Source organism: Oncorhynchus nerka, linkage group LG17 (genome assembly GCF_034236695.1).
Source record: "Oncorhynchus nerka isolate Pitt River linkage group LG17, Oner_Uvic_2.0, whole genome shotgun sequence".
NCBI lineage: Eukaryota > Metazoa > Chordata > Actinopteri > Salmoniformes > Salmonidae > Oncorhynchus > Oncorhynchus nerka.
In genome coordinates, this window is record NC_088412.1 from 28760698 (window position 1) to 28784170 (window position 23473).

The following is a 23473-nucleotide window of genomic DNA, read 5'->3' on the forward strand; positions in this document are numbered from 1 at the left end:
ACCTCTTCATACAAATCATGCCCGTAGTTGTGCCATGCATAGGACGTAAAGCCAAAAACTCCTCTGTCACGCTTAGGTTGGAGTCCACTCCGCGGATGAAAATTGACAACTGGGCAATGTCAGAAATGTCGGTGCTCTCATCCACAGCCAAGGAATATGCAATAAAATCTTTTCCCTTTTTCACAAGCTGCTCTTTTAGATTGATGGACAACTGGTCTACTCTCTCGGCAATGGTGTTTCTGCTCAGACTCACATTTAAAAAGAGTTGCCTTTTTCTGGGCAAACTTCGTCACAAACTTTAATCATGCAGTTTTTGATGAAATCCCCCTCCGTAAATGGCCGGGCTGATTTAGCGATCTCTTCTGCCAAAATAAAACTGGCCTTGACAGCAGCCTGGCCTTGTGATTTGGCTTTTTGAACAGAGCCTGTCGAGATTTGAGGCCTCGTTTTAATTCCTCTGCCTTTTGTAGCCTTTGTTCCATGTCCATATTCTTGTTTTTGTCCGCGTGTTTCGTTTCATAATGTCGTCTCAGATTATACTCTTTCAGTACCGCCACACTTTCTCCACACAGAAGACACACAGGTTTTCCAGCTACCTTCGTGAACATATACTCCGACTCCCACCTTGTTTGAAACCCCCGGTTCTCAGTATCCACCTTCCGTTTTGCCATTTTTGATGGGTATCTGAAAGTTAATTTTACTGTGATGCTGACGACTGCTGTGCCAATAAATATTGAAATGAAGCAGCCTACTGCTCGGTGCGTCACCTTTGCATTGTGGGAAATGTAGTATTGGTGCGTGTAAAAGATCTGCGGGCTGCCGGCTTGCTGCGGGCCGGTTCTAATAATAAATCAAGATCATCCCAGGGGCCGTAAAAAACCTTCTTGCGGGCCGGATGTGGCCCGCGGGCCTTGACTCTGACATATGTGCCTTAGCTAAATACATTTAAACTCAGTTTTTCACAATTCCTGACATTTAATCCTAGTAAAAATCCCCTGTCTAAAGTCAGTTAGGATCACCATTTTATTTTAAGAATGTGAAATGTCAGAATAATAGTAGATAGTGTGAGCGTACCAAGTAATTAGGCGACACTCTAAAGCGGGAAGGTGGAATAAACGAGTCAGGAAAAAGGTTTTTCTGATTGAACACGGTTCTCTATTGAGAGTATTTTGTCAACAAAAACATTCAAACATAATCAATGAAAAATCTTCCAAGGAAAAACACACATCTTCTTCTCCAGATGAAACAAGAACACAATAGGATAATCTTTAAACTACAACAAACATAAATCACGGTTTTGTCACCGTCTTAGTGGTTCTTTCAGCACAGCTTCTCTCTCTCGGTGGCCATCTTCCAGAGATAGTTTCCCCTCTCTCTTCTGGTTCCATTCTCTCTTTTATAGGGGAAGGAGAGTATCTCATTAGTACCGTCAGCTGTGCTTAATTGACTCTGGTTACCTTGTCTCCCAGGCTCTGTTGGGCAACTATCCATGAGCCCAGCCTGCCCTCTAGTGGTCCGTCCACATACCTTCCCCCAGGACCGAACCGGAGGGTCGGGCGCCAGACGCACCGTCTTGGTCGCGTCGGGACAGCGCGTCTGCATTCCGTTCCTCGATCCGGCCCTGTGGATGACATGGAAAGAGAATGGTTGTAAAGACAAAAACCATCTGGCTATTCTGTTGTTATTGTTTCTCTTACCAGCCATCCACGTGAGGGCGCATGGTCAGTAACTAATGCAAACCTCCGACCCAGTAGGTAGTACCGGAGATAATCGAGGCCCACTTGATGGCTAAGGCCTCTTTCTCTACGGTCGCATACCTCTGTTCCCGATCGCTGAGTTTCCTACTAATGAAGAGAATCGGCTTCTCTGCTTCACCTTTACCCTGAGCTAGTACGGCCCCGAGCCCTGTATCCGGGCGTCGACCTGCACAATGAACTCTTGTGAGAAGTCCGGAGCCTGTAGAACGGGATCAGAACACAGGCCATCTTTTAACAATTGAAAGGCCTCTTCCGTCTCGTCTTTCCACTCTACCTGGTTTGGCAGGTTTTTCCTGATGAGGTTTGTGAGGGGTTGGCAATGGTTGCATATCCCGGGATAAAACGGCGATAATATCCTGTTATCCCTAAGAAGGCCCGAACGTCTCGCTTGGTCCGGGGTCGAGGCCAGTCACGAATGCCCTGGTCTTCTCTGCCTGTGGGCGTATTTTCCCATTCCCCACGGTGTACCCCAGGTATTCCGCTTCGGACAAACCCAGGCAGCATTTATTTGGATTGGCTGTCAACCCTGTGGCTTCCAAACTCACGAGCACCGCCCGTAATCGCAGGAGGTGACTATCCCAGTCCTCGCTGTGGATGACCACATCGTCTATGTACGCCGCTGCATACTCTTGATGGGGCCGTAGAATGGCATCCATGAGGCGTTGGAAGGTTGCAGCGGCACCGTGCAGTCCGAAGGGCATCCTCACATACTGGAAAAGCCCCTCTGGAGTGGCGAAGGCAGTCTTTGGGCGATCCTCCGGAGCCACCGGCACTTGCCAATATCCCTTCGTCAAATCCAGGGTAGTGATGAACTTGGCCTTTCCTAAGCGCTCCAAGAGTTCATCCACGCGGGGCATGGGATACGCATCGAATGTAGAGATGGCATTCACGCCCCTAAAGTCGTTGCAGAGTCTCATACTACCATCGGATTTGGGGACCAGGACTATGGGACTGGACCACTCACTCGTCGAGGGCTCGATCACGCCCATCCTCAACATCTCCCTCACCTCTTTCTTAGCGATGACTCTGCGAGCCTCAGGAATCCTGTAAGGGCGGATATGCACCTTCTTGCCGGGTTCAGTGTGGATATGGTGGAACAGGACATCTGTTTGTCCTGGGAATGGAGAGAATATTCGACCGAAGTTCATAATCAGCTTGTCTAGCTGTCTTGACTGCTCCGGTAGGAGAGTTTGGCCACGGCGCACCTGTGGTAGAGCCTCCTCTTTTCCTTTGCCCTCCAGGGCCATCAAAACCACCTCCTCCTCTCGTCCATGGTATGTCTTCAGCAGGTTTATGTGATAGATTTGGACCTTCTTCCTCCTGTCAGGTTGCTTGATGAGGTAATTGACCGGTGAGACCCTTTTCATTACCTCGTAGGGCCCCCTCCACTGCGCCAGCAAGCGATGTTCGGCCGTGGGCACAAGCACCATCACTTTCTCTCCCACGGTGAACTCACGGGGGTCGCAGACTTATCATAGGCCCGGCCTTGGGTCCTTTGGGCCTTCTCCATATGCTCCTTGACTATGGGCCACACTGCTGACAGGCGGTCTCTCATCAGGGTAACGTGTTCTATTGTGGATCGAAAGGGGCATGGTTGGGTCTCCCAGGTCTCCTTGGCTAAGTCGAGGATTCCTCGACAGGGTCTGCCATAGAGCAATTCAAACGGAGAGAATCCAGTGGATGCCTGGGGTACTTCTCGCAGGGCAAACATTAAGTGTGGGAGAAGCATGTCCCAGTTTTCCCATCTCGGGACACCACCCTTCTCAACATGCTTTTTATCGTTTTGTTCAAGCGTTCACACAACCCGTCTGTTTGAGGGTGGAATATGCTTGTACGTATCTGTTGAACCTGATATAACCGACACAAGTCCTTCATCAACCGGGACATGAACGGGGTTCCTTGATCAGTCAAGATAGTCTTGGGGAGGCCCACACGAGAGAACATCAGGAATAACTCCTTGGCAATTCCCTTTGACGACATGTTACGCAGGGGTATGGCCTCCGGGAACTTGGTAGCGTAATCTATAACCACTAGGATGTACTCGTGTCCTCTGGCGGATTTTGGGAGGGGTCCTACGAGGTCCATAGCTATGCGTTCAAAGGGAGTCTCTATGATGGGGAGAGGAATCAAAGGGTTACGTAGGTGTGGCCGTGGGGCTGTACGTTGACATTGATCACATGTCCTACAATACCTGGCCACATCCTGGGTGACCCGGGGCCAATAGAATCTCTGCATGATTCTGTCAATAGTCTTGTCTCGTGCCAGGTGTCCTCCTAGGACGTGGGAATGGGCTAACTGTAGAACTGTATCTCTGTATGGCCTAGGCACCATTAGTAATTCCTGGTTTTCCCCCTTCGTCATGTCGACCCAGTATAAGAGACCCCGCCTGATTGCATAGTAAGGAAGAGGGGCTCACCTGATCCATCGACGTTCCTCCCGTCGATCACCTTCACCTTCCTCATGGCCTCCCTTAGGTCTGGGTCTCTATGCTGCGAGGTGCCGAACTGTCCCTTTAATTCCTGGGGCAGGTCGACCTCGGTAGAGGGATGTGGAGGTTGTTCCACATCCCCATCAGGGGTGACCGAGGAGAATCCCTTCCAGGTTCCCTCCTCGGATGGAGCTTCAAATATATCCCTTAACGCCTGGTTGCTCCTTCCTTCCTGCGTTGTGTATAGCCCTTCACATGTGTCTTCATCGGTGGTTTCTTGGAATATCTGTCGTAAACGTTGGGTCGCTATTTCTTCCTCTGCTGCAGAGGACGAGGACGCTGCTCACGTCTCCTTGTAGGACTACTACCTCGGGCTTGGATTTTCTCTTCTTTCCTGTCCCCCTTCTTCCCGTGCATAACGGCATCTGCCGAAGCTCCTTATAAGGGACAGTCTCTCCCGATCAATAATGGCACCTTCAGCTGCGGCACTTTCCCGGCCCTGACTGTACACCTTCCTTTTGGAGTGAGAATAGGCAGATTCACAGTGGGGTAATAGTGGGTGTCTCCATGGATACAGGATACGGCTACTTTGTCTGGTAGCAGTGTTGCGGAGGTCACCATCCGCTCCTCTACTAACGTAACCATACTTCCCGAGTCGAGAATAGCTACCACATCTTGTCCTTCGACTTGCACCGGAATCTCTGATGCTGGGGCTATCTCTGCTAACCAACAGTGTTGATCCTGCCCCCTCAAAACGGGATGTGTGGGGGTAGGCAGTGATGACTCCGTGACCATGGGCTCATCCTTGCTAGGACATTGTGGGGCATAATGGTTGGGAGACTGACATTTATAACACAGACCCTGCTGTGTGGTGGCTGACTTCTCCCACCTCCGGGAGGGGCTTGGACGTTTCGGTGGCGAGCGCGCCGGGGTGAGTCGTGGTACGGGATTGCAAGACTCCTTCCGTTCCTCCTTGTCACTTTTTAACAACTCCCCTGTAGACCGATATGTTTCCACCGCCTGGGCTATGTCGTCGGCTGACAACGGGTTGGCTTGCCCCACAACCCTTTTTAAGTCACTGGGTAATTCTCTCAATATCTTGTCCACTACGAGAGTCTCTATCACATGTCCTACTCCCTTTCCAGGTTCTAGCCACTGTTTCGTCAGTCGTATTAAGGCGAAGATCTGGGCACGGACGGGTTGATCAGCTGTATAGGTCCATTGATGGAACTTTACAGCCCTATCTCTGGCAGTCAGCTGGTACCGGGACAGGATCTCGGTTTTTAGTCGCCCATAGTCCGCAGCTTCGTGGGAATCCAGGTCAAAATAGGCTTCCTGAGCCACCCCGGTCAAAAGAGGGGCTAATGCGCTCGCCCATTCTGTGGGCGGCCACTCTTCCAAGGTGGCCGTCCTTTCGAAGGTCATGAGGAAGGCCTCAATATCATCCTCCTTGGAGAGACGAGGTAAGATGGAGTGAGCAGCCGCTCTTGGCTTAACTCTAGGTTCTTCTAGTCGGTTCAGCTGTTGTTGCAGGAGTTCTATGGTTGTCCGCTGTGCCGTGATCAATTGTTGTAGTAGGGCGTTATCCATTGTTCTTGAATGGTTCCTCCGGGTCTACTGGAAGAATCTTGATTTACTCACTTATCCTTGTGTCACTCGTCCACCTAATGCCAGCATCCTCCACCAATGTGAGCGTACCAAGTAATTAGGCGACACTCTAAAGCGGGAAGGTGGAATAAACGAGTCAGGAAAAAGGTTTTTCTGATTGAACACGGTTCTCTATTGAGAGTATTTTGTCAACAAAAACATTCAAACATAATCAATGAAAAATCTTCCAAGGAAAAACACACATCTTCTTCTCCAGATGAAACAAGAACACAATAGGATAATCTTTAAACTACAACAAACATAAATCACGGTTTTGTCACCGTCTTAGTGGTTCTTTCAGCACAGCTTCTCTCTCTCGGTGGCCATCTTCCAGAGATAGTTTCCCCTCTCTCTTCTGGTTCCATTCTCTCTTTTATAGGGGAAGGAGAGTATCTCATTAGTACCGTCAGCTGTGCTTAATTGACTCTGGTTACCTTGTCTCCCAGGCTCTGTTGGGCAACTATCCATGAGCCCAGCCTGCCCTCTAGTGGTCCGTCCACAATAGAATGATTTATTTCAGCTTTTATTTCTTTCATCACATTCCCAGTGGGTCAGAAGTTTACATACACTCAATTAGTATTTGGTAGCATTGGCTTTAAATTGCTTAACTTGGGTCAAACGTTTCAGGAAGCCTTCCACAAGCTTCCCCAGTGACAGGGCTCGTGTAACTTAGTCAGGTTTGTAGGCCTCCTTGCTCACACATGGTTTTTCAGTTCTGTCCACAAATGTTCTATAGGATTTAGGTCAAGGCTTTGTGATGGCCATTCCAATACCTTGACTTTGTTGTCCTTAAAGTATGCTTATGGCCAAACAGTTCTATTTTTGTTTCATCAGACCAGAGGATATTTCTCCAAAAAGTAAGATCTTTGTCCCCATGTGCAGTTGCAAACCGTAGTCTGGCTGTTTTTAAGGCGGTTTTGGAGCAGTGGCTTCTTCCTTGCTGAGCGGCATTTCAGGTTTTGTCGATATAGGACTCGTTTTACTGTGGATATAGATACTTTTGTACCTGTTTCCTCCAGCATCTTCACAAGGTCCTTTGATGTTGTTCTGGAGTTGATTTGCACTTTTCGCACCAAAGTACGTGGCCATCACAAATCCCTGACCTCAATCCTATAGAAGATTTGTAGGCAGAACTGAAAAGGTGTGTGCGAGCAGGGGGGCCTACAAACCTGACTCAGTTACACCAGCTGTCAGGAGGAATGGGCCAAAATTCACCCAACTTTTCTGGGAAGCTTGTGGAAGGCTACCTGAATAGTTTGACCCAAGTGAACCAATTTAAGGCAATGCTACCAAATACTAATTGAGTGTATGTAAACTTCTGACCCACTGGGAATGTGATGAAAGAAATAAAAGCTGAAATACATAATAAGGTGTATGTGAACTTCCGACTTCAACTCTATTCATGTTAGTCAATAGATCTCACTTGCCCTGACCACTGAAATATTTTAGCAGGATCATAAATAAATAAACAAGTTTTAGCTAACTTGCATGCATTTCACTTTACCCGCAATAACATCTGCTAAATATGTGTATTTTTTTTTTTCACCTTTATTTAACCAGGTAGGCTAGTTGAGAATAAGTTCTCATTTGCAACTGCGACCTGGCCAAGATAAAGCATAGCAGTGTGAGCAGATAACACAGAGTTACACATGGAGTAAACAATTAACAAGTCAATAACACAGTAGAAAAAAAAGAGAGTATATACATTGTGTGCAAAAAAATTACAATTTGGCAGATTAACACTGGAGTGATAAATGATCAGATGGTCATGTACAGGTAGAGATACTGGTGTGCAAAAGAGCAGAAAAGTAAATAAATATAAACAGTATGGGGAAGAGGTAGGTAAAATTGTGTGGGCTATTTACCGATAGACTATGTACAGCTGCAGCGATCGGTTAGCTGCTCAGATAGCAGATGTTTGAAGTTGGTGAGGGAGATAAGTCTCCAACTTCAACGATTTTTGCAATTCGTTCCAGTCACAGGCAGCAGAGAACTGGAACGAAAGGCGGCCAAATGTGACCAATAAAATTATTTGGATTTGAAGTATAACCATTATATACCTGATTCACTGAATATGGGAATGTGTTTTTTTTAAATCAAATGTTTGGTTGTAGTTCTAATGTTAGGCTATAGCATATAATAGTTACCTCCAAGGGAGCTATTGGGTGTGTACTGCATACTTTTGGCCTGCTCTAACAATCCAGATTTTAACCAATCAACTGCTCAACAGGAGCTGACAGGTGTGTTTGAGAGGGCTGGATCAAAAGCCTGCACCTAGTAACCTGGCTCTCCAGATGGAGTATAGTAACAGAGGTCTATATTTGACTTTGAGAAAGAAAATTCACAGTGGAATCATATTGAGTATCGTTATATTAAGCTGGCATTTGTATCGAAGTCAAAATAATGTTATTGCGGCAACACTTAGTTTGTGATCTAAGCTATTGACTAGCCCATTGGGGTAGCCTAAACAAATGCAGTTAGATAGGCAACCCCATATTTCAGCCATCTATAGGCTAGCCACTTTGCTACATCAGTTAGGCTACGGGAGAATGCTCTTTGCTAAAATAGCACACCTGCCTGATAATACACTATGAACCATGTATAGTCTTTGGTGAAAGAGACTGCCGTAAAAATACAACTTTTTGCTAAAATGTTTTTGTGCTTATTTCTGGAGTGGAACATTAGCACGTGTGTGGCGCTCGCAGACCTCGAAATTGGTCTTAAAATTGCATTCCAAGTTACAATAAAACCTCTTAAAAAGTCCTAAATGTAACTTTCTGATTCATACAGATACCCCGCTATCCCTCTTGATCGCGTGTACTCCTGTAGCGGGCATTTAAAAAAACACAGACCGGACAAGTAGGTACGCAATGGATTATGGTCATTGTAGGTAATTACCATGTTTTCTGGCTAAAGTAGTGATGCCGCGTGTATTACTCCTGCTGTAGGGCTCATTTCAACCTTCACTATCAGGTCAAACTAACGACTAAATTGAATGAGTTACTCAGAAAAACAAATCATGACTCTCGAGTCAGTAAAAATAGTTGATGACTCCTTGCTGTTCCCAGTCCACCTGGCCGTGCTGCTGCTCCAGTTTCAACTGTTCTGCCTTATTATTATTCGACCATGCTGGTCATTTATGAACATTTGAACATCTTGGCCATGTTCTGTTATAATCTCCACCCGGCACAGCCAGAAGAGGACTGGCCACCCCACATAGCCTGGTCCCTCTCTAGGTTTCTTCCTAGGTTTTGGCCTTTCTAGGGAGTTTTTCCTAGCCACCGTGCTTCTACATCTGCATTGCTTGCTGTTTGGGGTTTTAGGCTGGGTTTCTGTACAGCACTTTGAGATATCAGCTGATGTACGAAGGGCTATATAAATACATTTGATTTGATTTGATTTGAACTGCACATCATGTAGAATATTGGCCTGTTGTGAACTACAACTCCCTACTACATCACACATTTCAGGCATCATATTATTTATCTATAGAGAAACTGTGCAAAAAATAATAATTGCAATTCAAATGTAGGCCGTCATTGTAAATAAGAATTTATTCCTAACTAACTGTTAAAATAAAGGTTACAAATAATTGAACCAATGTTGGTCCCAACATGTTTTTATGAAAGAGAACCAAATGTTCAGCTAATCGCTCAGCACTACCCCATAGTAATTTGCGAACAGTCCCTAAGCATATCCAGCAGACGTCTGAGTAAGTCAAGGCTAGACACCAGACATTATTATAATTGAATGCAGTCTGGCTCGATGTAGGCTATAATGAAATCTTTAGGGAAGGTTGTTTTCAGCAGTGTTGGGTCTTATTTGCCATTCACTTCACACATGACTCCAGATTGCAGCATTATAACCTCTCAATCCTCCTAGCCGGATGTTGGGATGAAACAAGCAATTACTGAATCTTGCTGGATAGACAGCGTTATCTCCCTCTTTTCATGTTGTGTTCAATGTGTGAGTTTTACATAAGAGACTCCTCTTCTCCGCAGAGATTTGTGGCTGTTTCTCCCTGAAAGGGGTCATCGACCCCCTTAATTTCACTGCTCCATGATGACTTAACTCTATTCCAGGGAGAAAAACCGAAGCACAACACAGTCTCTGTTAAGAGCTGTCACTATATCTAAAATATTTGTATGTATCCTCAAATATAGACTCTAGAGACAATATTTTACCTGTGGGTTTTCCTGGCAAAGTTCAGACATTAAAGCCTCTATTAGTCTCTTCAACCTGCATACATATCTACCACCTTTGTTTGTACACACAGCTAATCAGGCTTCATTTCTTCCTACCTAGGTAAAGTACGTGAGTCTGGACTTTTTCACGCCTCATGTTATGTCATGACTTATTCCATGCAGAGCAGATAGGTGGCCCTCTGGACAGAGTAGACAGTGACATAATCTACCTGTTATTCTGTGAGGGATTACTCTAATTTTAGCAATCAAAAGAACAGCTATTCAGGCATTCCTGTGAAATCCAGAGGCTGTGTGTGCAACTGAGCGGTAAAGTAACCATTGAACCCACTGCACCTAATGTAACACCCCTGTCCTCACTGACCGTGGGCAACATGAGACGGTGCTAGGCCACTACCATCGCTTTGACTAGGTGGTCTAGTCGTGAATCAGGATTGAGGAGGTCTATTCCAAAAGCATCCGTCTTCAGCCTTTGCCTATGAATAGGATGTGTGGTGGGCTGAAGAGTGCAGCCCGAGGCTGAGGGGACAGTGGAGGATATGTGTCAGCTTGGCTTGAGGAGTCCAGTCCAGGAATGTGGTAGTGGGAAAGGGACTGGGGTGCAGTGAGGCTGGGTGAGGCCAAGGCAAGGTGGGGAGAATGTGGGCCATGCTCCAGATCCACTCAGGTTCTTCCCTGCCCTGCTGTCCCTCTCTCAGGAGGGAAATTAACATTGTTCTGACCCTGGTAATGGGCTTGCTGAGGGCTGCATTTACATGTCTAAAGAACTTAATACTCCCCTTCCGCTTCCCCCGTAATGGAGAGGAGTGTTTACCTCTCGACTGGACTTCCTGCAGGGCTGTTGAGAGTTCTATCTTGGGCATACTGCAGCCACGACACTGTTGCTCACTCAGTTGTTTTCCATATTTTTCCTCCTGCAGAGAAACTTGCTGAAGCACAGAGGCGTTTCGCCACCCTGCAGAATGAGCTGCAGTCGTCTCTGGATGCACAGCGGGAGAGCAATGCCCCAGGCCTCCGCAAACGCAAGACGGTGTTCCACCTGTCCCAGGAGGAACGCTGCAAACACCGCAACATCAAGGACCTGCAGCTGGCCTTCTCCGAGTTCTACCTCAGCCTCATCCTGCTGCAGAACTACCAGGTTAGTACCATTAACCCTACACAACATCAAGGACCTGCAGCTGGCCTTCTCCGAGTTCTACCTCAGCCTCATCCTGCTGCAGAACTACCAGGTTAGTACCATTAACCCTACACAACATCAAGGACCTGCAGCTGGCCTTCTCCGAGTTCTACCTCAGCCTCATCCTGCTGCAGAACTACCAGGTTAGTACCATTAACCCTACACAACATCAAGGACCTGCAGCTGGCCTTCTCCGAGTTCTACCTCAGCCTCATCCTGCTGCAGAACTACCAGGTTAGTACCCTAAACCCTACACAACATCAAGGACCTGCAGCTGGCCTTCTCCGAGTTCTACCTCAGCCTCATCCTGCTGCAGAACTACCAGGTTAGTACCATTAACCCTACACAACATCAAGGACCTGCAGCTGGCCTTCTCCGACCTGTTCTACCTCAGCCTCATCCTGCTGCAGAACTACCAGGTTAGTACCCCCTAAACCCTACACAACATCAAGGACCTGCAGCTGGCCTTCTCCGAGTTCTACCTCAGCCTCATCCTGCTGCAGAACTACCAGGTTAGTACCATTAACCCTACACAACATCAAGGACCTGCAGCTGGCCTTCTCCGAGTTCTACCTCAGCCTCATCCTGCTCATCCTGCTGCAGAACTACCAGGTTAGTACCATTAACCCTACACAACATCAAGGACCTGCAGCTGGCCTTCTCCGAGTTCTACCTCAGCCTCATCCTGCTGCAGAACTACCAGGTTAGTACCATTAACCCTACACAACATCAAGGACCTGCAGCTGGCCTTCTCCGAGTTCTACCTCAGTCTCATCCTGCTGCAGAACTACCAGGTTAGTACCATTAACCCTAAACCCTTCACATGACCCCTAGATACTACCTCCGCCTCATCCTGCTGCATAACTACCAAGTAAGTACCTTTAAACGTAAAGCCTACACACTAACCCTAGATCAGGGTTAGACAACTCGATTCAGCCGCGGGTTGATTTTTGTTGGAGGTTCGGGGAATTGTAATAACTATAATACTTTGTACACTGCAAATTGACCACAACTAAGCCCAAAAATAACAATAATTTCATACCTTGATTACATTGAGACATGATCACATAATGTATGTCTCTTTTTATATTAGTAGGAATACTTGGGAATAGATTTCCTAAATAAATAAATATCTGAATTCCTGTTGATGGGAAATATTTTTGACCAAAAACTAAAATTCTCAAAAAACCTTTGGGGGGCTCCAAAAAAATGACTTGCGGGCCGTTTATGGGCCGCCTGTTGCAAACACCTGCCATAGATACTACCTCAGCCTCATCCTGCTGCAGAACTACCAAGTTAGTACCCTTAACCCTAAACCTTGCATACTGCCCCTAGATACTAGCTCCGCCTCATCCTGCTGCATAACTACCAAGTTAGTACCCTTAACCCTAAACCTTGCATACTACCCCTAGATACTAGCTCCGCCTCATCCTGCTGCATAACTACCAAGTGAGACCCAGTCATCTTATCTCCACACCCTCTCTTTCTGTTTGATGCTGCTATAAGCATAACATGTCTTTCTACAGCTCAGTCTCTCTCTATCCATCTCTCTTTATTGGTGTCAATTTCATTCTCTGTTTCTCTCTTTATCTCAGCAGAATAACCTTTCAGACATGGTCTCCGGTTGATGTTTCTCTGCAGCTCTTGCTCAATTCAATTCCCTAACCCTAACCCCAGGATTGGTCTTTCTCCCAGAATCTGAACTTCACAGGTTTCCGTAAAATCCTGAAGAAGCATGATAAGATCCTGGAGACCCCCCGCGGGGCTGACTGGCGTGTGGCCCATGTGGAGGTGGCCCCTTTCAACACCTGTAAGAAGATCACTCAGCTCATCTCTGAGACAGAGGTACGTAATGGAACCGAAGCCCATGGCTGTGGATGTCTAGGCATTATTGAGGTTAACTATTTTCCAATCATGTTTACTCTGTCAGCTATTTTAGCTAGGTACAATCATGATAGGCCAAATTTCTCATTCTAGCGTAGTCTGATCCTGGTCTTTGACTCTCATTGAATATGTTGTGTTGCATTCTAACCGTTTCATGATGGTTGGAATGAAACCAACCATGCTATTTTGTTATTTTTTTTGCGTTATTTGTAACTTGTTTGTACATAATGTTGCTGCTACCGTCTCTTATGACCGAAAAGAGCACCTGGACATCAGAACAGCAATTACTCACCTCAGATTAGATGAAGAGTTGGTCTTCAATGAGTCGGACAGGAGGGATATACTACAGACACCTGACCAGCCCAGATCCTCATCATTCGCTGGAGAAGGAAACTGAGATTTTGCGGAAAAAGATCAGGGTGCCTTGTGGGGATCAGGAAACAAGTGGCTAATCTGTCTTTGCCTTCCGTCCTGCTAGCTAACGTTCAATCGCTGGAAAATAAATGGGACGAACTGAAAGCACGTATATCCTACCAGCGGGACATTAAAAACAGCAATATCTTATGTTTCACTGAGTCGTGGCTGAGCGACAACATTAAGAACATACAGCTGGCAGGTTATAGACTCTATCGGCAGTATAGAACAGCAGCCACTGATAAGACACGGGGCAGGGGCCTATGCTTATATGCGTAAACAACAGCTGGTGCACGATGTCTAAGGAAGTCTCAAGGTTTTGCTCACCTGAGGTAGAGAATCTCATGATAAGCTGTAGACCACACAATATAGCTAGAGAGTTTTCATCTGTATTTTTCGTAGCTGTCTACATACCAACACAGACCGATGCTGGCACTAAAACCTCACTCAATGAGCTGTATAACACCATAAGAAAACAGGAAAACGTTCATCCAGAGGCAGCGCTCCTAGTGGCTGGGGACTTTACTGCAGGGAAACTTAAATCAGTTTTACCTCATTTCTATCCGCATGTTAAATGTGCAACCAGAGGGAAAAAAATTCTAGACCAGCTTTACTACACACACAGAGATTGCATACAAAGCTCTCCCCCGCACTGCATTTGGCAAACCTGACCATAATTCTATCCTCCTGATTCCTGCTTACAAGCAAAACATTTAAGCAGGAAGCACCAGTGACTCGGGCCAATAAAAATGGTCAGATGACGCAGATGCTAAATTACAGGACTGTTTTGTTAGCACAGACTGGAATATGTTCCGGGTTCTTCCGATGACATTGAGGAGTACACCACATCAGTCACTGGCTTTATCAGTAAGTGCATCAGGACGTCGTCCCCACAGTGACTGTACATACATACCCCAAACAGAAGCCATCGATTACAGGCAACATTCGCACTGAGAGCTGCCACTTTCAAGGAGCGGGACTCTAACCTGGAAGCTTATAAGAAATCCCGCTATGCCCTCCGACGAAGCATCAAACACGCAAAGCGCCAATACAGGACCAAGATCGAATCGTACTACAGCAGCTCCGACGCTCGTCGGATGTGGCAGGGCTTGCAAACTATTACAGACTACAAAGGGAAGCACAGCTGAGAGCTGCCCAGTGACACGACGAGCTCCAGACGAGCTCAATAACTTCTATGCTTGCTTCGAGGCAAGTAACACTGAAACATGCATGAGAGACCTTTAAACAGCTCAACATTCACAAGGCCGCAGGGTCAGACGTTTTACCCGAACGTGTACTCCAAGCATGCACTGACCAACTGGCAAGTGTCTTCACAGATATTTTCAACCTCTCCCTGTCTGAGTCTGTAATGCCAACATGTTTCAAGCAGACCACCATAGTCCATGTGCCCAAGAACACCAAGGTAACCTGCCTACCAACCCGTAGCACTCACGTCTGTAGGCATGAAATGCTTTGAAAGGCTGGTCATGGCTTACATAAACACCATTATCCCAGTAACCTTAGGCCCACTCCAATTTGCATACTGCACCAACAGATCCACAGATGATGCCATCTCTATTGCACTCCACACTGCCCTTTCACACCTGGACAAAAGGAATACCTATGTGAAAATGCTATTCATTGACTACAGCTCAGCGTTCAACACCATAGTGCCCTCAAAACTCATCACTAAGCTAAGGACCCTGGGACTAAACAGCTCCCTTTGCAACTGGATCCTAGACTTCCTGACGGGTCGCCCCCAGGTGGTAAGGGTAGGTAACAACACATCTGCCACGCTGATCCTCAACCCCCGGGCCCCTCATGGGTGCGTGCTCAGTCCCCTCCTGTACTTCCTGTTCACTCATGACTGCACGGCCAAGCACGACTCCAACACCATCATTAAGTTTGCTGATGACACAACAGTGCCTGATCACCGACAACAAGGAGACAGCCTATAGGGAGGAGGTCAGAGACCTGAACGTGTGGTGCACAAACTCTCCCTTAACGTGATCAAGACAAAGGAGATGATTGTGGACTACAGGAAAAGGAGGACCGAACCCGCTCCCATTCTCATCAACAGGGCTGTAGTGGAGCAGGTTGAGAGCTTAAAGTTCCTTGGTGTCCACATCTCTAACATGGTCCAAGCACACCAGGACAGTCGTGAAGAGGGCATAACAAAACCTATTCCCCCTCAGGAGACTGACAAGATTTGGCATGTGTCCTCAGATCCTCAAAAGATTTTACAGCTGCACCATCAAGAGCATCCTGACGGGTTGCATCACTGCCTGGTATGGCAACTGCTCTGCCTCCGACCTCAAGGCACTACAGAGGATAGTGCGTACGGCCCAGTTCATCACCGGGGCCAAGCTTCCTGCCATCCAGGACCTCTATACCAGGTGGTGTCAGAGGAAGGCCCTAAAAATGGTCAAAAACTCCAGCCACCCTAGTTATAGACTGTTTTCTCTGCTACCACATGGCAAGCGGTACCGGAGTGCCAAGTCTAGGTCCAAGAGGCTTCTACCCCTAAGCCATAAGACTCCCGAACAGCTAATCAAATGACTACCCAGACTATTTGAATTCCCCCCCCCCTCTATTTAAGTAATAGACCTCTCTTTGACATGTCTTTGTTGTGTGTTTGTCAGGCTTTGGTGACCACAGAGCTGGAGGGAGGGGACCGTCAGAAAGCCATGAAGAGGCTGAGAGTGCCTCCACTGGGGGCAGCACAGGTGAGAGAGTGACTGCAACATAGATTTATTAGAATGGGAAAGGGAAAGGGGGATAGCAAGTCAGTATAGTGTGTATTTTAGTTAGTGGACCATTAACCAATCACTTTTAGATCTATCCCGTCATAATTCCAGCTGGTGTCAGCATCTGATCAACATTAACGTTGTATGACAGTTCAACGCACTTCCCACTCTTCATCTCTTTCCTGCTGTGTGTGTGTGTGTGTGTGTGTGTGTGTGTGTGTGTGTGTAAACACACACTCTATTTATCCCCACAGTATTGATCCTGTAAGAGGCTCTCCAAACTAGGCCGGACAAATGACTTTTTCCACAGGGGATGAGAAAATGCATCCCCATCACATATCCCTCAGATTTATAGCTGTATTAATATCAATGTCATGCCCAGCCTGAATTGTGCTAGATCCAAATGGCTTGTCCAGATTCCCCGTGGGCACCTTTTATATGACTTGTATTTTTAGCACACACCAAAGTACTTGATGATAACACGCTTTAATATACTATACCGTGCATTGAATTGACTGCAGCACAACCAGAAAAAGGTTTCTGCTTCCCTGGATAAGTGTGTCTATCTGTCAAGCTAAATGAATTAGTAAATGCCTAGTGCGGTTCTCCAGCACTAGTGCGGTTCTCCAGCTGTGTGCCTGACATTACAGTGGAGCCTAGAAGACTTGCAGTCACGCAGGTGTAGTAACTGGTAATTGCTCATCTCTGTCATTCTCTGCTCCTTCCTGCAGCCTGCTCTAGCCTGGACTACCTTCCGCGTTGGCCTCTACTGTGGGGTCTTCATAGTCCTCGCTATCTCCTTCCTTCTCACTGGTACGTTCACACACAACCATGCTATTAAGGCCTTTTTACTGGGGGTTAGATAACAGATACAGAGGAAATGAGGCTTACAATTTAGACTTGGCATTAGGGGGAACTCAAGTTAGTTTTGCATACTGTATTGTAGCTTCAGATATTTGAAGGAGATTGACATGATCGGATTGCTATTATTCTTTTTCAGGTGCTGTACTCATCCGGTATGAGAACGTGTGGCCTCTGGTGCGTATCTACCGAGGTGGCTTCCTGCTGATTGAATTCCTCTTCCTGTTGGGCATTAACACCTACGGCTGGCGCCAGGCGGGGGTCAACCACGTGCTCATCTTCGAGTTGAACCCTCGCAGCAACCTCTCCCACCAGCACCTGTTTGAGGTAAGGGAGAACCAGGGAATTCACAAGGATAATGAGCAAGAATTCAGTCAGACAGTAGTAAAAATCATGGAGAGAAGACATCCTCTTGTGTGACCACCGGAGCGAGAATGCCCTGAATAATGGAAATAAAAAATGGTCAATAATCAATACTAATCTGAAGACATACACTAGGGTTTTTTTTCCTGATCATATTTCCAAGGACAATGTGTACACTGCTTTATAAAGGAAATTTACTGAGAATTTGATAGTTTAATGCCTTTGTGTCTTCTGTAGATTGCTGGTTTCCTGGGGGTGCTGTGGTGTTTGAGCATCCTGTCCTGTCTGTACTCTGAGTACACCATGCTGCCCATGCAGGTCAACCCTCTCATCCTCTACGGCTTCATGCTCCTCTTCCTCATCAACCCCTTCAAGACTGGCTACTACAAGTCCCGCTTCTGGCTGCTCAAACTGCTGGTGAGCTCCTTCTCCACTGGAACTACTGCAATATAATGATGATATTATATCAGTACAATGAAACCTGACTCAACTGGTGTTTGTGTGTGTGTACAACACTGTATTTGATACCTATCTCACATTCTATATTGTGTTCCATGTATTCGGCTTATCTTTTCTTTGTCTGATGTTTACTGGCTTTGGTGATGGGGGTTAGGAGGATTCAGTGTGTGTGTGAGACAGAGGCCAGTGGGGTGGGGGATAATAGGATACAGGCGTGTCCCTGGGGGATGTGGCGACCGTGACTGTGCAATCATTACAGGGATGGATCCATCAGTATGCTGCTCCTCCAACCTTCCCCATCTCCCAAGCATCCCCAGCTCTGATTGTGCCCCACTTGGGCCTGTGCACCATTCTAGAGATGCACACGCCCACACTGAACACAGGCGCTAACCAAAATCAAGGAACAAAGCGAGACAGATTGCCTGGTGTGTTCGTTTACGCAATGTATACATTTAAAATCATCTTTATCCTCTGGATGTCTTTGTACGATTGGGATGTTGTGGAGATCAATAAGGACGTAGATTGACAGGTAGAAATCCTTCATTAGCACACATACAGTGTATTCGGAAAGTATTGCGACTCCTTGACTTTTTCCACATTTTGTTACGTTACAGCCTTATTATAAAATGGATTAAATCTTTTTTTTTTGCCTCATCAATCTACACACAATACCCATAATGACAAAGCAAAAACAGGTTTATAGACATTTTTACAAATGTATAAAAAATAATACACTGAAATATTACATTTACATAAACATTCAGACACTTTACTCAGTACTTTGTTGAAGCACCTTTGGTAGCGACTACAGACTCGAGTCTTCTTGGGTATGACGCTACCAGCTTTGTACACCTGTATTTGGGGAGTTTCTTCCATTCTTCTCTGCTGATCCTCTCAAGCTGTCAGGTTGGACGGGGAGCGTCGCTGTACAGCTATTTTCAGGTCTCTCCAATGATTTTCGATCGGGTTCAAGACCGGGCTCTGGCTGGGCCACTCAAAGACATTCAGAGATAGGTCCCAAAGCCACTCCTGCGTTGTCATGGCTGTGTGCTTAGGGTTGTTGTCCTGTTGGATGGTGAACCTTCACCCCAGGCTGAGGTCCTGGCACTCTGGAGCAGGTTTTCATCAAGAATCTTTCTGTACTTTGCTCCGTTCATCTTTGCCCCGATTCTGACTTTTTTGTATTGAATCCATTTTAGAATAACGTAACAAAATGTGGAAAAAGGGAAGTGGTCTTAATACTTTCCGAATGCTTTGGTATATAACAGGTTGAATCAATACTGCGGCTGAGACAATATGGGGACTGGGTGAGGCTGCATAGTGAGGCTGCAGAGCATTCAGAGAGATGGGCTGGTGAAATGTCAGGCTTGACCTGGAGGCAAGAGGGTGAGAGGATCATTCCCATTCAGCCACAGTCTCATTCACAGACCCCAGATAACATAATCCAGTCCCAACAAAAACCATACCTGAAACACTAGTTAACCCAATCTTATTAGACTATATTAAATCAAACCGCTGCAGAGGCACTGCTCTTCAGCTGACCCGGTGCTGATCCCAGACATGTTAAGGTCATGTGTGGTGTGTCAGGTTGGATACTGTGTGTGTCAGCGATACTATTGCTGGTGTGGCGACAGCCCTGTTGAATGAGATTGACACACTCCAACTAGAGCCTCGTTAGGCTTTTCCATACGTATCCACCAGCTCATTTACTGTAGGGAGATGCAAGGACTGCTGGTTGCTTCAGGGCTCATGCCCTCAACACGTTCCAGCTCATTTTGCTCTGCTCTCTCCCCTTCCACTGCTCTAATAGCCTGTACATGACAGCCTCATTAGCTGCATGACAATGAGCTTCCTCCATGTTGAAGTCTTGTGTACCCGGTTGGAGCCGAGGTCTCTGCATTTGTGTCCCTTCTGTTTTGTTAATTTGTACTGTCTGTTTTGCCTTCATGTGAGACAAGCATGGGAGTTGTAGTAGTATTAGTATGCAGAGGTATACTTTAGACAGAAGAGCTGTCAATGTTTTCCTAACCTCAGACTATTTCAATAAGCAATGCAACCCCTCCCCCCTTTCAGTGTTAGCATATGTATTTAATCCTTTAGTCTTGTATGGGACTAATACATCTGTCTGTCTCCCAGTTCCGTGTGTTCACAGCGCCGTTCCACCGCGTGGAGTTTGCAGACTTCTGGCTGGCCGACCAGCTCAACTCTCTGGTGATTGTACTGATGGACCTGGAGTATCTCATCTGCTTCTACAGCTTTGAGCTCAAATGGACCGACCGCAAAGGCCTCCTGCCCATGTTCAACGGTGAGTTAGAGCACTGGCTCCCTTTAGCTAGGTACTAGTTATGGTCTAAGTACAGGACTGGAGTGAGGTAGTAGCTGAATGTATGTTACCTGTATATTATGCTGGTTCATCAGCTCTGTTTGAACTCATTTTTAACAGTTTTGTTTGGGAGATATGTACGGAGTCTAAATGGTTTAGCTCCATCTGACTCCGGTCAATAGACACTGTTGTCCATGTTCAGAGGGGTCTGTCTGTTAAATTAGTCATTAATGGTTCTCCTCAGTAGTCTGCAGCCTGACAAATCAGTAGCCAGGTAATTGATTGGAAACGTTTGGGTCCAGCTAGCCTCTGCCGAGTCCCCAACAACTGGATGTTACGGTTTTCAGGCGACACTCCATCTTAACGCCTCCTCCACATTTACTGGATTGGTTGAACAGTGCAGAAGAGAACACCCCATCCACAGTTTTTTTCCCTCTCGTCAAGACCAGTGTCTAGGGCAGCGGTTCCCAAACTAGTGATGCCTGTATAAAAATGGGGTGGCGGAAGAATTTCCAACATTCTGAAAAAATACAAAGCATTCACGGGTCATTACGGAGAGGATTTGGTTCCTGACAGAAAGGGAATACCCTGCCGTCTCCCTCAGAGCATTAAAACTCACGGTACCCTTCGCCAGCTCATATCTGTGTGAATCTGGATTCAGCAGTGCTCTTGTCTACATTAAAACCAGATATTGATCCAGGTTGGATGTGACAGCAGAGATGAGGTGCGCACTGTTGACCACGCCCCCTGACTTAGAGAAGTTCCCGCGGCGACGTGCATCAAGCACACCCATCTCGTTCCGTGGTGGTGAGATGAGACATTATGTCAGACTTATTTGTAATTGACTGTCTTAGCCCCAATGTAACGGTTGTCGTCGGGAGAAAGAGAGGACCAAGGCGCAGCGTGGTAAGTATTCATTGTAATTTAATAAAGAATGAATACTGAAACAAAAACAATACACGACAAACGAACAGTCCTGAACGGTGCAACAAAACACAGAACAGAAAATAAACACCCACAATTCAAAGTGAAACCAGGCTACCTAAGTATGATTCTCAATCAGGGACAACGATTGACAGCTGCCTCTGATTGAGAACCATACCAGGCTGAACACAGAAAATCCCAAATTATAGAAAAAAGAACATAGACAACCCACCCAACTCACGCTCTGACCATACTAAAACAAAGACATAAGAAAGGAACTAAGGTCAGAACATGACACCCAAATTAAAAGTATGTGATCGTGAGTTGAGAAGACAATTAAAAATACTGTTAGAATGTTTTGCAATTGACTGCCATAGCCCCAATAATTACATCATTTTTTGGTTAGGGGTCAAAATGACGAAAAAAGGTTGGGAACCCCTGATGTAGGGGATTTAGTTTCAGGTGTTTCTTTTATAGCTGCTACATTAGGGTCCAGCAATGTGACTTTCATGCTGATTAGCTGTCCACTCAGAGGGCTGCTACTGCTCTGTGTGTGGGAGAGATGGAGAGAGAGCAGCATAATGCAGAATGACATTGAGTCTGGGTGCTACAGACATATATATATTTGTTTTTAAGTAGTCATTTAGCAGACGCTCTTATCCAGAGCAACTCACAGTAGTGAGTGCATACATTTTTGTTCGTACTTTTTCATACTCGTCCCACATGGGAATAGAACCCATAAGCCTGATGTTGTAAGCACCATGCTCTACCAACAGAGCCACACAGGAGCAACCTCTGTGAGTCCAACAGATCCATTAATGTCCATCCTGGCATCCTCCCATTCCAGCAGAACAGTACAACAGTTTTAGCTGTAAGAATGGCTGATACCAAAACCTATACACAATGTAAATATGGATGTGGTTGATACCAGAACCATATACACAATGTAAATATGGATGTGATTGATACCAGAACCATATACACAATGTAAATATGGATGTGATTGATACCAGAACCATATACACAATGTAAATATGGATGTGATTGATACCAGAACCATATACACAATGTAAATATGGATGGATGAACCATATACACAATGAAATTGGATACCAGAACCATATACACAATGTAAATATGGATGTGATTGATACCAGAACCATATACACAATGTAAATATGGATGTGATTGATACCAGAACCATATACACAATGTAAATATGGATGTGATTGATAAATGTTTTAATGTTTATGTTGTTGTTAATTTTCTCCCCTGTTCCAACCAGGTGATTACACGTGCCATAGTTACTCCTACGGTCTCCGTGCCATCATCCAGTGTCTGCCCGCTTGGTTCCGTTTCGTGCAGTGCCTCCGTCGGTACCGAGACACCAAGCGAGCTTTCCCTCACCTTGTCAACGCTGGCAAATACTCCACCACTTTCTTTGTGGTCACCTTCGCCGCACTCTACAGCACCCACAAAGGTAAGGAGACAACCAACTCTCTGAGCCAGTTGGACAGTCAAGGGAGGATCATTGGAAGTGGAGTATTAGCAGATGTGTTATTGCGCTGTAGACTACAGACTGGGGTTTTGAGGTGATGGGAGGGGAATGTCAGGCTGAATGCTGAGGCTCAGACCATCACAAGCTGTATGAAGAAACAGAAATCAGAGATGAACTTGAGTGCAAATGGTTTGTCACTGGAATAAAGATGTCAACCCTGGATTTATTTTCTGTTAGTCGATGCCTCATTATAATAGAAAGGAGAGAGTACAAAGCTCAACATTTCAGTCGCGAGAGAGGGAGGATACCATTTAGCATCAAGGAAGTTAAAGCTTGTCATTAGAATTCAAGACACTATTCTCCAGCTCCGCAATTAGCCGCTGATTATTCTGATTCAGAAACATTGTCACAAAAGAGGAAGTGTACAAAGACATCCCTTCAACATTCAGCCTTTCTGCTCTCTCATCTTGGCTGCTTAGATCTTTTTCCAAGTCGATAATCTCAAAGCAGTTTGCTAAGTGGTTTTTGCCATTTCATTATTTATAAACTTGTTCGTCAACGGTCAATATATTATATTTGTGCAAATGCCAGCTTTTAAATCTCAGCTCAACCTTTGAAAATGGTAAATGTTAATTCACAGCATGATTTTTTTCTTCATTTTTCAATATAAATTTCAATCAATATTTGTGTTTCTTCTGTAACCTGACTCTTGGTTTGGCTGTGGGTTTGGAGGCAGTGAGGAGGTTTTTAGGTTGTTAGGAAACGAGACCATTAAGGGCTTTTCCTCCT

At 45.9% G+C, this 23473-nt stretch overlaps 1 protein-coding gene across 1 annotated transcript in view; it reads left to right on the top strand.

Annotated features, from left to right (window-relative positions):
- The window catches only part of LOC115145024 (xenotropic and polytropic retrovirus receptor 1 homolog), a 110574-nt gene that overhangs the window by 78321 nt on the left and 8780 nt on the right, over positions 1 to 23473 (top strand). The window contains exons 4-11 of the mRNA XM_029686232.2: positions 10955 to 11172; positions 12907 to 13056; positions 16152 to 16235; positions 16988 to 17069; positions 17257 to 17444; positions 17718 to 17897; positions 20076 to 20244; positions 22472 to 22666. Coding sequence (XP_029542092.1) covers positions 10955 to 11172; positions 12907 to 13056; positions 16152 to 16235; positions 16988 to 17069; positions 17257 to 17444; positions 17718 to 17897; positions 20076 to 20244; positions 22472 to 22666 — 1266 coding nt within the window. The remainder of the gene's footprint in view (positions 1 to 10954; positions 11173 to 12906; positions 13057 to 16151; positions 16236 to 16987; positions 17070 to 17256; positions 17445 to 17717; positions 17898 to 20075; positions 20245 to 22471; positions 22667 to 23473) is intronic.